The sequence below is a fragment of the Idiotropiscis lumnitzeri genome, chromosome 5 (assembly GCF_059441095.1).
Source record: "Idiotropiscis lumnitzeri isolate Australia: NSW breed Sydney's pygmy pipehorse chromosome 5, RoL_Ilum_1.0, whole genome shotgun sequence".
NCBI classification, from domain to species: Eukaryota; Metazoa; Chordata; class Actinopteri; order Syngnathiformes; family Syngnathidae; genus Idiotropiscis; species Idiotropiscis lumnitzeri.
This window is the reverse complement of record NC_142395.1, coordinates 8,341,465-8,356,905: the sequence shown is the minus strand read 5'-3', so window position 1 is coordinate 8,356,905 and position 15,441 is coordinate 8,341,465. Positions and strand designations below refer to the sequence as shown.

The 15,441-nt window shown below is 38.7% G+C and overlaps 1 protein-coding gene across 1 annotated transcript; it reads right to left on the bottom strand.

Annotated features, from left to right (window-relative positions):
- Positions 1-1,346: 1,346 nt before the first annotated feature.
- On the bottom strand, positions 1,347-15,441 carry tmem276b (transmembrane protein 276b). The gene is made up of 4 exons (XM_088297068.1): positions 14,783-15,441; positions 11,950-12,063; positions 5,932-6,069; positions 1,347-2,721 (listed from the first exon to the last, which is right to left on the bottom strand). Exons 1-4 carry the CDS (start codon positions 15,168-15,170, stop codon positions 2,474-2,476), a joined length of 888 nt encoding a protein of 295 aa, XP_088153194.1. The 5' UTR covers positions 15,171-15,441; the 3' UTR covers positions 1,347-2,473.

The following is a 15,441-nucleotide window of genomic DNA, read 5'->3' as shown; positions in this document are numbered from 1 at the left end:
ATTCAACGAGACGCCGAAGACACACGTTTCCATCATGCTTCAGTTCACGTCTAACCTCTTGTAGTGGTTTGGTAACGTGAAAAGGACTTGAACATCACATACAGTGTTGCCAACACACATCCTAACACTTTTTTTCCCCTCCCAAGAAGGTTCATTGACAAGAGCTGAAAACATCTCATGTGACTCATCATCTTAAAACTTGCCTGTTTTTTTTTTTTTAATGTCTGTCCAACACAAAATAAGCTAGTGAGAATTCTTCCAACTCAAGTGAACCCAATGTTCTTGTGCAAGAAAAATTTGAAACTCATACTTGAATTGATCATTTTTCTAATGGATTTTGTTTAGCGCAAGTAAACAATTCGTAAACTAATACAAAGTTGCACGCGTCCCCAATTAAAACAGCTTTTCCCAAATGTTGGGTCAGGGCTTTTGGATGGCTCACTCTTTGGCAGGCATTCATCAAAACATTTATGGTCATGTACAGGTCTTATCAAATTGAAATGGACTGCCACCCAGGTTTATGCCACAGCTGCTCTAAATAAACAGCACTGATATTCCGATATATATATAATTATTTTTTTAATGTTTATTTAATGGTTAATAGACCGCTATGTAAAAGCAATTTAACAAGAAAAAGAGTTTAAAAGTTTCAAAACAATTATCATTGTTATCCAGGAATTAAAAGTCCCCCCCGCCCAAAAAAAAGGAAGTGGTAAAGCACTTATTTCTATCAAGACGTCATTTTTTTTTAATTAATTTAAACATTTTTAAGTTTGGTAATATGCTTCATTAATTTCTGACCTCTCACATAAGATCAGAGAAGTGGTTCCAGTTAGGATATAAAAGGCTGAATTTGGTTTGAAATTCCTCGTTTCTTTTCATATTAAACGGCTCAATGAGCTTACTGAATATGATGATGATGATGATGAGAGTCCCCAAATCCTCAGTGGTGGCAGAATAATGCATTTGTTAAGAAATTGTAGCGTGCCTTTTGGGAAATGTGGAAGGAATTTATAACTAACTTCAACTGGTTTGTTTTTTTTCTCCAATCAACTGAATTATGGTTGAATAAAATGATGAAAAAAATATCTTGCTAATACTTCAGCGTCTGATGATTCATTAGATAGGAACCAACATGTTGACAGTTGTACTTTAGTATTAAAAAAAACAAAAAAAAAAACACTTGCTGCTTGTTCCATTTCAGCTGCTAAGGATCCTGTTGAGTCAACACAGTATTAAGGACACTCTGGTCATTGTTTTCAAATCTTTTTTTTTGTGTGTGTGTGGCAACACTAAAACACTACAAAGCACTTTTTTTTCTTCCTAAAACAAGTACTTGAAATTGTGAGTGTTAACAACGCAGCGTCTGAATTTTCAGCTTTCTCATTTCTCTTGTCATATTACAATTAAGCTGTCAGCAAACAACTGGCTCTGTCAAGAGCTGTAAGCGCGCAGCAGCATGAAGTCCAAGCCCAGCAGTTACACATTTCACTTCCTCCTCACCCCAAAAAACTTCCAAATGCCACCATGTTGCTGAATCCTACAATGGATTCATCTCTCGAGCACAAATCTTTCACAGCATCCTGCTGAGCCCGCACTTCCATACTGTCAGGCATCATTGTTTCAACACACACAGATATAAACAACCTTATTGAAAATCTACTTTACATAAACATTGTATCTTAGTCTACATAGAGATGCAATTGCACACACAAATCTTTTAAGAGATGATCATATGGTTTTTGCTTTTGATGCAAATTTAGTCATGTGTATTTTGCCCACACCACGTGATTCCACCAGCAGGGAACGCAGATATCTAACATTGCTCGGGGCAAATGTTTGATATCAATGTGCTACACAAATGGTAAGCAATGGGCGGTCATTGGCAGATTTCTTTTTCCTCCTATTGCAAACAATAACAGCACACTGCACTCTACTGAAAAGAGCAAGGCTGACGGGATGTTCTGGCCTCATTTTTTTTTTTGATTTGCAAAAAATGTGTGTTTGGATGATTTCTCCCATGATTCATCAGCAGAAAATGAGCATGTGGAAAAGCTGGTGTCTGTCTGCATGGGTCTGTGTGCGCCTGGACGAGTGTGTCTTTGTGTGTGTGTGTGTGTGTGTGTGTGTAGCAAATGGACTTAGGAGAGCACCATTGTAAAACAGTCACCTTCAGTTTGCCATAAAGTCAGCATGTCAAAAAGGACAACATCAAAAAACCTTGTGCTATGAGCGCCGAAGACAATAAGTTGCACTCTTGGTGTCCCTGGAGCTCCTTTAGGGTGTGTTCAAGAACTTGTGTTTAATGTCTGTTGGATCTTTGCTCCAGAATGTGTGCGATCACAACTCAGGCACAATGAACACTGAGAGGGATGAAAAAATGTTGAGTGCACGGTGAGATGGTGATGAGACAAAAATGGTTGTAAGATTCGAACATCCAAGTTTTCAAGAGTGAAGTTCGTGTGCTCGGTGGTTACACGGTTCCGTTCTCGTGTCTCGGCTTGTGGGTTGTCGTGCGGGCCGGCGTGCTGAGGGAGGGGGCCAAGGTGCAGAGGAACCCAGCCAGCAGAGTAAGGCCGAGGCCGCCCCAGGCACAAAACATGGACCAGCCATAGCCATGGCCAATGTCCTCAGGAAGGCCGTACATGTTGCGAGGGTAGCGGGATAACTCAAAGTTGATTCCAGCCACGCATGTGCACAAGGAGATGATGCAGCATGTTCCTGTGAAGAGACACACAAAATACATTTTTCAAGGTCCCTGATTTCGTGGGACAATTGTCTTCCGGACATTCATTGACTGTAAACTGTCTCATTTAAATCCACAAAATGAGCCGGTGTCCTGTGTTTGAAAACCAAGGAACCTCCAAAGTCGCATAGACCGATAGGTCATTTTTTAATTTAATGACATTTTGCCTCAAAAGTCAAACAAGACCTCATCGTGCGTAACATCGCTTGAGACAACCGCAAATCTAGTGAGATTTGAACTAGACTTGTTTTGCTTTCTGTATTCCGTCGCTGTCAGGCGGAATCCTCAAAATGTCAAAATGACAACTTTATAGGAAGTTTAAAAAAATAACTTGGATAACTTTTATGGTGTGATTCGTTCAAGTTGTATTTTTCCTTATATTGCAATTGCACACTCACGTCAACATAAAACTAGTTAAGAAATAGATGAAATCACTAATCTAACCCTGGCATTGATTAAGATACTCGCGTACTTCAAAGTGCACGATCATGTGACACCCCCGCCATGCAACAAGCCTTTGACAACGTCACAAAAGCAAAGCTCTGCCTGACAACATCTGAACAAACGTCTTCATAAAACAATGAGTTAACTCACCCTTTCAAGAAAGTGGATATTAATAGGAAATGGAGATTTATCTCATGATACACCAGTGCTTCTCAATGAAATATTTATGTTAAAAAGTCACGAAATAATTTTATGTTTCTATCTGAATTTGACCAGTTAGATGCAAACTTAAATGTGCATCCCCACCCAATAATTGTACATTATGTAGGGGAATTACAATTAATTAGCTAAGACCAAACAGTGAATAACAGATAAGTTACAAAAATTATTCGGCAAGAAGGTGAATGAGTGAATGCCGAACTGCATATATGCGAGGGTTTAATGCACAATCTATTACTACACTTGCCAATTTCATCAACCTCACGCAATGCTTTCAAAAGATTTAATTTTAATTTTTAAATTAATGAATTTTTTTGTGCACATTATCTGGGTTTGGCCACCAATGCCTTGAAAATGATTTTTTATCTTTATTCTGCCTCAAATATTCCAAATAAATTGACCTTTTAGATGTCATCAATGCTCTTTTTTGCTTTTGTTGCAAAATCCAATTTGTTAGATGAATGAAATTCAACTAGATTAACTTCAACTTCAGGTTGCTTACAATTTAACAAGAGTTTAAAAGTGATTGGTTTCTTGTAAAAATGCACAATTTGTGTCTTGGCATGGACGAGCCGATGGATCTATGTTGTGTTTCCTCTCTCGCTACGTAACCATCATTGGGAACATGCATCGTTGTCAACTTGAAAACTAGTTCTATTCATCTGCGGCTTATCGCGGAAACAACGTTTTTGCATATTTAATCTGAAGTTCCACTTCCATTTTTGATCATCCAGTCACAAATGGTTCATTTTGGTGCACAGTACATCCCGTCCCTACATGTTGTCATGATGTGAAAATTCCACCGACGTACAATATTGTACAGGCACCCAATCACAGATGCCAGAAGTGGCCGCATTGAATAAATGTGCAAGCTGGTCTGTGTTGACAGACACGTTGAACTTTTGACAAACCCGGAAATAAAGCGCTGAACAGACAGAATGGCTCCGAAGAGGAGGGAAGCTGCTATGTGTTATTGGAAGCGCTTGTCATTCAGGAGCAGTAAGATCTGCACTCTTCTTCTTGCCTTTTGTAACCAGGCAATAAGAGGTGTGCATTTTTCCACAAAAGACGATTTGATACGATTCTCAGTACGTGGTGCGCAAAACGATTCAAGGACAGACTGATTTGAAAGTCGATTTGGTTTGACTCAGTGGGATTACGATTTGATTCCATATGGTAAGGCTCAGTTCGCAAAGGTATGATGTAATTACTTTTTTGTTTTCATTTTACATCCATTTGAATGAATTTGTCAGTACTTTAGGTATACCTCTCCAATAAAAGACAATTTGATACGTAGATCAATATATTTCAAAGTGGAACAATTCAAGTCGGATCGAGTTGATGCACTTGCATCTTTTAAATCCCCTCAAATTATGTTGTTATTTTCTTGTTTTAAATTTTATCAGACAGACAAAGAAAGCACTCACTGGTGAGCAAGGCAATCGTAAAATTATAAAAAGGATCAAAATAAATTTGCAGTGAATTAATCTTCTGTTTGCTTGAATTGGTTTGCCAATCAACCAATGAATTAGAAAAGAATCAGACATAATAAGAAACACTTAAATTTGATTTCCTCCATGTTATTATGGAAGACGATATTCTTTTTCAATGGAGGAGCTTTATTCCTCTCCCCCTTTTTCCTTTGCTCTGTCAAGTTAGTGAGAAATAAATATTTAGTGTTTGATTTTCTAGTGTGTTTTCACTTATTTCTTCTAAATTGCATATTTCGTACTTTTACCCACATACTGGTAATAATAATAGTAAGTGAAATGTTAGGGCTGGAGCGGATTAATTGCATTTCCATTCATTACAATGGGAAATAAATCTTGTTGCTTTAACAGTGGCTCATGCAGTGTAAATAATTTACAATTACGATTCCTAATTTTTAGCATATTAATTGCGCAGTGTCCACGTCATGATCAAGAAAAATCAGTTGACATTAAAATTGTTAAAAAAAATTGGAATGCATTTGAAAAACAATTCACAGTCCACTCACTAGCTAAATCATTTGCTCCATAAAATGCCAAAAATGTCCACCTGTCATCGTCTACCCCGTCAGCTAGCTCACATATTTTACCCTTTACATGTACTGTACATTGTCTGCTTGCAATAAATTAATTCATTTGTTTTTTAGAACAACAAAATAGATTTGCAACAGCTCATCATCTACTTCATACTATTAATACAACGTTTATTTGAAAATTCAGATTTTTAGAGACATCTCAAAGGCGGTGACATTGACGTGGACATTTTGCGGTGTTGTGCTTAAGTACTGTATCATACGAGAGCCGAGTGCAATATTTTGATCACGTCAATTAGTTAGAAGAAAGATGCGGACGTATCAGGAACAGCTCATAGTACAATTGAGTCAAGTTGTTCGCTAATCAGAAAAATGAACGTGAGTAAAATCACCTTCGTTTATACAGCAAATTTATTTGCAATCGTTACATAGAGCAAGTGGTCATCATGTTGTGGCTGGGTCAGTGTTTGTGTAAATATGCGCAAATGTTTGCAAACAGTACCTCCCATGAGAAAGAGTAGCCCAGCTACATATTGCATGAGGTCATGCTGTTGGCAGCATCCCAGCACTCCAATTATCCAGCCAAAAAGAATTATGGAGACAGCCATACCAACAAAGCCAGCCGTCATTCTTCTTAGATCTGCAAAAAGAGATGACAAGGTTACACACTTATTCATGTGAACTTTAGCTTTCACTCCAATTATAGTTGGATCACATAGCGTACGAATACTTTTGTTACTGTCCATTACAAAGTGTGGAAGTCAGTATTTTGCAATAGATTTTCCTAACCAAAAAACAACTTTTTTATATGTTCCACAGGTTATACGTTATTATGATGTTGCATGGATACACTTATTTTATACTTGGAGCCATCCATTGTCAACACATCTTTTCATTAGGGACACGGGACTGGTTGTCAGCTGATCGCAGGACAAATACTGAGAATTATTTAAACTCACGGTCACACCTTTGGGTTCTTCAGACTCTTATTTGAACCCAACATGCATCTTTTGGGGATTTGGAAGTGAGCTAAAGTGCTCATACAAACTCAGGAAATTAAAGACCAGAGAAGTTCAGATGATTTACTATGGTTAGTTTTGACCTTTTTAAAAAAAAAAAAAATCTGAATTGAAAATTGTTTGGAACCGCAATCAAATTGAAGAACAGGAATCTGATTCATACAATGCCCAACCCTAGTTAAGACCAAAATTTCCATCGAGCAGCCAGGTGGGAAAGGCTACAAATGTTTGGGGGAGATGAGGCAAGCGCTCCTCGTAATGCCAATACGACAACTGGTGTGTAGCCTCATTTTGAGCGGAAGGATGTGTCGCAGACAAGCGTGACGTGAAATACTGGAAAGTATACGTAGCATTTCAACTCATGCTCCCATGCACAACCGTCAGGAACAACAAAGTGGTGCAGTCTGAAAAGGCCATAAGCTGACGTAAACCGTCTGCGTGGCTAAATGATTACTCGTTTCACGTAAATTTCCACTTTGTGTCAAGTAGGATCAAATTAAACTTTGTGGATGCAAAGACTTTGGTAATGGGTCCATCCAAAGAACCCCCCCATGGTTGGAGCGCATATTTGGAGCGACTCATAAATGTGTAAAAAGTGTTGATGTGTTGCTAATGTATACGTTTGAATGAATGCAAAAGCAGAAATCCAACAGAACATTTCTATTTTCTTAGCCAAATGCATTTGACAAAATGACAGCAGCAACGTTCGAAACAGGTGGTTGCTTAGACGTAGTAGCTGCGAGTCAACTTTATCGTAGTAAATCAAGAGATTTCAATAACTGCTGCTTTTTTAATTGCCAGAATTAAACTTAATGCAAAACAGCTGCTTTTATTTGATCGTTGAAATGTCATTTGCTCTTACGGTTACCCAGGACTCTAAATTAAAACCCGCCAACCCGAAAAATCCGGGTTAAAATTCATTTTGGGTGGTACTGATAAAAACTCAATGGTCATTTGTGAGACAATTTAGCCAGTGAGATATACTAAGGGTTTGGCATCAAGTCTCAAGAAGCGATTAAAAAAAAAACCGACTATTCTCTTATTTTTGGTTCCCCGTTATGGTACCTTGTCCGCCAACCTGAAGAATTTTTTGGGACTACTGAAGAACTGTGTGGCTTTACTTTGTTAGACTATATGAAGTGTCACCTCAGTGCAACTTATAATAACACGATACAGTATTGTGGAGGTTGCATGTCATGTCTAAATTAACGGAGAGTGTGACTGCCGAGCCTGGTGGTTCCTCCCGCACCGAGTCTCAGCCTACAGCACGCTGAACTTCATAATCAAGTGAATTATACAATGAAACATTTGAAACTATTGTCAAGATTGACACATCTAACGACAAAATGGTGGCCCAATTCAAATGCAAATAACCTGCTAACATCAGCATATGTCCACTATTTTTTATACCAAGCAAGCGCACGTGTCTACCTCTATGGAAGCCCAAAATTATCAAAAATACAAGAATGAAAACGTAGTAATTTTGAAATAAAAAACATTTTGATAACAGACAAGTATATATGGCCATTAAATTGTAAAATAAAGTAATATTATTTTTAATTTTTTTAATTTTTTTTTATTGTTGGATAATATTTATTATAAAATATTCCATAATGCTTATTCCTATTCACTTTTTAAATAATAAACTTTTATTTCTTTTCCAAGATTTTATAAAATAATAAACCATTTTTACAAAGTATTTTATTTTACCAAATAATGTCCCTTACCAAAAATGGCATTCTGATTTCATAATGTTGTTTTTCAGCAGAATAATTTTTCATAGAATTTATTTAAACGTGTTTTTTTATTTATTTAATTTTGGCTCATTTGGGCTTCCATACACAACAAGCACTTTGTAAAGACACACTGTACCACCTAATAATGTGAACTGGGTTACCAAATTGCTGTTTTTGTCTGTCTACACATTAGTTTAGTCCATCAGTGGAAGCTCAGTGTATACACATTTACACTCATGTGTGTCTGTATTTTCACAAGGTTTTCAAAAAAAAAAAAAAATAAAAATCTTGAATGAAAGTTAAAAAATAAATACCGGAATTTTACGACTCTAAGGTGCATTTAACAGTCTTAAGGGATGCGCGTGAAAGAGGAGACTAAAGGCACGCCCCCAATAGGCACGGGTATACTCTATCGTGCAGCAAATGAACTCGGAGCTTGCCATCATCAGACCCGACAAAGGAACTCCAAACTCAGGACATCGGTGTAAAGAGGGCATTCAAAGTGAAGTTGCAATCGGCGTGCAAGCGATTGATGACAGTGTCTGCTTGCAATGTTGTTTGAGCTTTCACAAAAGTCACCACCATTTCATGAAGTGGCCGCACAGCAACGAGACTGACTCTGACAATGTTTGTCAGAAAATGAATTAAAAAAATGCATGACCTGTTGGGTAATATTTTAGCATTTTTCCCCTGGGTCGATCCAGCAGCGCGTTTGATCTTGCCACAGCAGCATCTTAGATCACACCCCTCGCCCCAATTGAAAGGTTGCTCCAACATTTATCATTTTTCCGCATTTTTTCATACTTCAAGCAATATTCATGTTGGAGAAACATGATTTTAATGCGTGCAACCAATATTCGTAGCTTTGTTTTTTAAGTAAATTCAACAAACTCAGTCAATTGTTTCTTGACGCATGAATGTCATTTTGTTCAATATCAATATATATTGAATTATTATTATTATTATTATTATTATTATTATTATTTTCTTCTTTTTTTTTTTACTGTTGAAAATAAAAAAGGGAATTCCGATTAGTTTTATTTTAAAATGTACAACGCACTCCGGACTCCCTTGCGACCGAGCTCTCGTGTGCGAAGAGCGACGAGCCGTTTCGTCCCGTGCGTGTCCAGGGAGGGTGCTTGTTATCGGCTTAACTATGAAGCAAGCCTGCCTCTCCCCTCAAGTCGGCCGGTCCACCATACACCACCTTTTTTTTTTTGTTTTGTTTTGAGTCACACTAGCTCAGCGGCGTATGCGTAAACCTCAGGTTGTATTTCCTCAATGGGAGGGAGTTTGTGAGTTGGGCAGCGATAGGTCGAATCTGCTTTTTTTTTGGGGTGAACGATAATTTATCAATACCATTTTCTCTTGATATCACTCACCCAACTATCGCGATACATATCTATATCGAATTATCGTCACAGCCCTATTTTAAACTGCACCAGCCTTCTTTCTTTCTTTTTTTTCTTTCAACATTCTCATCTCACCTTTTGCTGAAAAGTGAAACTAAAGTGAACTTGCGCCACTCAGATCACAAAAGTTTAAGCAACTTTTGTTTCTTTTGTTTCTACTTATTGTACAAATGTCTTCTCCTGCATGCATTTTTCATTTCTTGTATTGACTATTGCTGATGAAACAAAGCCAATTTCCCCTTTTTAGGACTAATAAAGGTTATATCGTATCAAACTATTTATTATATAAGTAATTTTAACCTTATAGGCCCATTCTTTCGAGCGATATATGTGGTGACTTGAGAATTAATTTGCTGTCCTATGACCTTATTTTTTTTTTTTGCAGTTCAAAATTGGTTAGACTCCACAATTATGCGGTTCCAGTCAGCCCTATGTGACAAGTGTACCGTATCACCCAATAACTGATTTTGGTGTTTCACGTCTACATGTCTGTCATGACAGCATGAGCACTGAGCATGGCTTCCCCAACTTTCTCTTCGTCCTCGATTGATATGATAGTCAGAAGTGTATCTTATTTGGTGCCATGGAGATGAGGATTAGTTTTGGCTTGGGAAAACAAGTCGACCAACTCGGTTGTATCGACCACAAGAATTAGTCGAAACAAACAAACAGTTTTTAGTAATTTAAACGAACATATTTGAACTAAAGTTTGGGAACTGCGGACGCTACCTACATGGAGATTAAGATGCTAATGGTTTGTGGTCATTTTAGACTGAAAGAAGAGAAAATGTCGTTTTAAATATTGCAAAGTGGAGCTGGCAGAGCTTGGAGACTTGAATGTGGGAATGTTGCCTGCGTGACCATCCATTCATCCATTATCTGAAGCGCTTATCCTCAAGAGGACCGCGGGCGAGCTGGAGCTGATCCCAGCTGTCTTTCATCACATTCATTTATGAAATTTGGTGTACTGGTCAGTGTATTGGAGCTAATGCGGGACACTGCATTTAAAAAAAAAATAATATCCAGAACAATGAGCATTACGGCCGCATTGAGTTGGAATTCTGTGATTTATGTACCAAAATACGGACAATACTTAAAATGTACACACATCAGCTGGAGAGTGTGAATAGAAAGAGAAACGGTATAGATATAGAAAAAGAACGATTGGCAACTTTCTGGGACTTCAAGCAGCAATACTTTTGTGTAATTTACCTGTCTTGTCTTGTTCTTCATATAAATAACTTCAAGATATGAGATCGTTAATTAATCATGCACCTTGCCTTTGTTTTAGTGTGAATCAGAATCAGAATCAGAATGCCCTTTATTGTGATTATACTCAGTGGACAACGAGATTGGAGAGCTCCCCTCTCCAGTGCTAATATCAATAATACCGTATTTTCCGGACTATATGCCGCTACTTTTGTCCTAGATTTTGAACCCTGTGGCTAATACAGCGGTGCGGCTTTTCTGTGGATTTTTTTTTTTCACCGGTAGGGGTGCTCTATTGTTCTAGAAAGAAAATAGAAAATACGTGAAATAAGTCTTGATTGTTTTACATCTTGGGTCTGTTCTGTTTTAATTTAATTTGTTGCCGTGTTAAAAGACACTGTTTTAACAATCTGTTTATGTACCTTTATGAGCATTCACAGTACAAAATCATTCTGTACATGTAGTTAACAACTAATTTTTTCAACATAAAAAACTGCGGCGTATAGCCTGGTGCGGCATGTACATCTTTTTTTTTTTTATTTAAATGAGTTGCTGCGGCTTACATACATGTGCGTTTTATAGTCCGGAAATGCCGGCAATAGTTTATAATATATATAAATAAAAAAATAGATAAATAATCTCAGAATGATGAGTATCAAGGCACAGGGAAACAGCTATGGTGTACAAATGAAAGCATGCCTGAAAACCATATCAAGTTCAAATTTCATGGTCACAGTGCCACAATTCACCACCCTAACAAAAACATGTTTTTTTTTCTGCATTTGCCTGCAACTAAAGATCATCCGACAGTAAATACCACCTCATGCTTAGATGATTCAGTGGAGAGGCAGACAATTATTTAACATTCATCCATCCCATTTGTACAAAACACCAGCACTATGGGACACGGACATGAAAAACATGGCTGAGCAGAACATGTGAATTCGTTTTTTCCTTTGGATTAAGAATAACATGAGAACAATTGTCAATTAAATTTAATGTGGGAGAAATAACAGAATTCTGCTTGCATTGGTCATCACATCCTGTGGAATGTGCTCAAAGCCAAAAAGCTCAATGCTGAATGTCAAAAAAGAGAGAGGAAAAAAAGCAACTCTTCATAAAAATACAACAAATTGTTACTCACGAAGTGCATGCCATTCATCCTGCCGTATGGTCTTGGTGATGTTGACGGGCAAATTTCGTGGAAGGATGGACGAAGTGTAGTGATACTTTACTGGGGTACATCTTTGAATTATTCCTGGTGAAACAAAGAAAGAGTGAACTATTGCGCAAAATACATCCTGGATTAATCTAAATAAAAAGTGTGGACATTTATTACAATTCTTAAACACATTTCATCCTTAGAAAAGTGATTCGCTCGTCAAACAGAGACCAGCATTTTTTTGTTGTTATAAGTTGGCGACCCACTTTGATGGATATTAAGAACAAAAAAGCCTTTTGCGGGTAAAAAAAAAACAGCTTTTAAAATACGTATACAGTAGTTTATATTTTTCAATGTTTCAAATCATTTTTTTACTATACAACCAAAAATGCTCAATAAAATCAGAATACAAATACATTTTGCTTTTTACTAGCTGGGTCCCGACCCACCAGATGATAGAACATTTTTGAGGAAACTACATTTTCAGCATGTTAGAGGTTAAAATTTTATTAGAAAAAAATCTTGTCAACAAAAACTCCAACTTTTTTTTCATATTTTAGTTCATGTTGAATGATAGGTTACTGCTTGAGAAACACCATCTCACAAAATATATATTTTTCTACTTTAAATGTTTTTAAAAAACAACCAACGTATCACATGGTAAGATTGTAAGGCATACACAAAATACCATTTTTGCAATGAGCAAATTTGCGCGCCACGGGACACATTTCTTTGACATTATACAAACAATGTGACTCATTCCCCCCCACTCTAATGTTCCAGTTGTGTTTTTAATTATTTCCAGAAACCATCAAAAGTCTTATTATATAAAGAGTTGGCAATGCAACTCTGTGACCAAGAAGCCTCTGTGAATGATTAATCTTGTTCCTGCAAGAACTCCAACAATCTTTGCACTTGAGGGAAGAAATGATCAGAAATTGTGCCGTTATGTGGTATTATTAATAATGAATTATATTAATTTAGAGTGTTGAAGACACTGATCATGTAAATGATTTCTCACACTAAATAGTAAGATAAGATAAGATAAATATCGACATGAAGCGGTTTATTTCTACAAATCTTTGTCAGTGTTTATATTTTCACTTCTTACTAAACCGCAATGTCCCATCACTGGGGAGCTATTTTTAGAACTGTCCCAATGGCTACTCATGTGATCCCGCGGGCAGCACGTTGGTGACCTCTGCCATAGAGGCTAGCCTCAAAGGAATATGATGAATATACTGTATGTGGTCAATATTCCATAACAACACCTTTTTGAGACAAGATAGTAGCTGAAATGCAAATATATTTGCATTAGGCTTTTCTAAAAAAAAATGTGCATAGCTGTCTCTGGTCAGCTTGAAGTCCGTCCTAGAAACGTGGTTGCCGCATATTTTATTGTGATGATTCTATAACAAACTGGCGAAAGCGAAATTGTCATTCTTATGCACAATGATGGATTGTTTTAGGAATTTACAGTAAAAAAACACATTGTTCAGGACCAGGGGTGGTGAAACTTTTGGATTCATGGGCCACAAAGGGTTCAAAAATTTGACAGAGGGGCCGGACCAGGAGCAGGTCGATAGAGTGTTTTGTTAACTTAACCTCATCTGAGAAAAAAAAATACATCTAGTATACAGAGAAAACATATGCTTTCATTTTAAATGAAAATGAACAAAGTATTACAACAAAATATAAGCGTTTGACACACCACAATATTTAGCTATTTATTCAATTTCTATTTGACAACACTGAAAGTTCTGCTATCTTTCAGGATATCATCATCAACATCAATATCCCACTGTCTTCATTTCAAAAAACGGTGCAGATGTATTTGTCCAGCCACTTCTATTCAATTTGTTTTTCCAGTGCCAAAAGTCAACAACGACCAGTGTAAGAAAGTCACAGTGGCAGCGAGCCATTCTGTGGAGTGCGTTTTATTGGAGACCCTGCACATCACTTGTGCACGCTCCTTAACAGAATTAACATGTACCATTACTTATTGAACTATCCATCCATTATCTGTTCTTCTTTTCCTCACTGGGGTTGTGAGGGTGCTGAAGCCTATCCTAGCTGACTTCGGGCATTAGAGCAGGTACAACCTGAACTGGTTGCCAGCCAATCGCAGGACACACAAAGACCAACAACCATCCGCTCTAACACTCACACCTAGGGCCAATTTAGAGTGTCCACTGTCCACTCAATCTGCCAAGCATGTTCTCTGAATGTGGGAGGAAACCAGAGAACCGGAGAAAACCCACCCATGCACGGGGACAACATGCTAACTTCACATTGGAAGGCCGGAGCCGGAATCGATCCCACGGCCGCTGCACTGTGAGGCCATCATGCTAACCAGTCGCCCAACGTGCCACATTTATGAAACTAATTAATTTATTCTTTTTTTTTTTTTTCAAGTTCAGTGGGCCGGATTAAAACGTTTAACGGGCCGCATGTGGCCACAAAGCCGTAGTTTGCCTGGAACATGTGTCTTTAAGTTTTGTTATTGTTTTTCTTTGCTTAGGTTCCAGGGGAAATAGGTGCACCTTTCTATTAAGCATATTTGCAAAGTGTCTCTAGTTTTTAGCAGGACTCCAAATAAGATGATCAAGAGCATTTTGGGCAGAGGAATGATACGTCTTGATGAGACATCACCATCAAATTTGATTGGCAAACGAGTCAAATGAGGTTTTCACCAGAGCCTGCAGGGCCACGCCGTGTTTGTGTTGTCAATCTGAAGGTGCGAGTGTGCTCATTTAGCCGAGCATCGCGGCCTGCTCCTCACAGGACAGACGGCAAGGATGCTGCCCATGTTTACCTTTGTAAATAAGGTCCTCGGTCTCAAGGTCGAATCCCTCCCGGTGGCATTTCCTCCAAAGGCCGGACACCGTTGAGTTGAACTGGCGACTGCAGTGGGACTCCATCGCGGAGGCAGCGGCCACAAAGTGTCGCTTACCCCTGAAGAGAGGAGCAGCCTCCGGGCCGCCTCCTCTCCTCTTCGGAGGCATCTGGAGTGGGAGGTTGTGGTTGGAGATGTAGATGTAGCCCGGGTCGTTGCGCTTGTTGGCGTAGTTTTTACACCTCTCTCGGTGCCTCCTCGCGTCCGTCTCGTACCAGTAGTCGGTGCAAATGGCTATAGCGAGCAGCCCCAGCGCGCAGAACGCCAGGAAGAGCCCTCCACTGGTTAATATTTTCATAGCGGCCATCTTCCCCACTCGACGGAGACGGGCGAGAAGCTTCCTCCGGTGGCCGTGGTGCTGCCGGTGCTGGTGCCTGTGGTGCCGCGTGAAGTCACAGCCTCACGCGGTCCTGCCCTCCGAGCATGCTGACGAAAGGCCCCTGTTGTACGGACAGGATGCTGCGGCGTGTTGTTGGGCTCCCCGCTTGATGTAATGTTGTTGTCACCATCTGTTGTGGTACAGGAGGAGCGGATGGATGGCGACCAGCACTGTGAGGAGGAGAAGGAGGAGGAGGAGG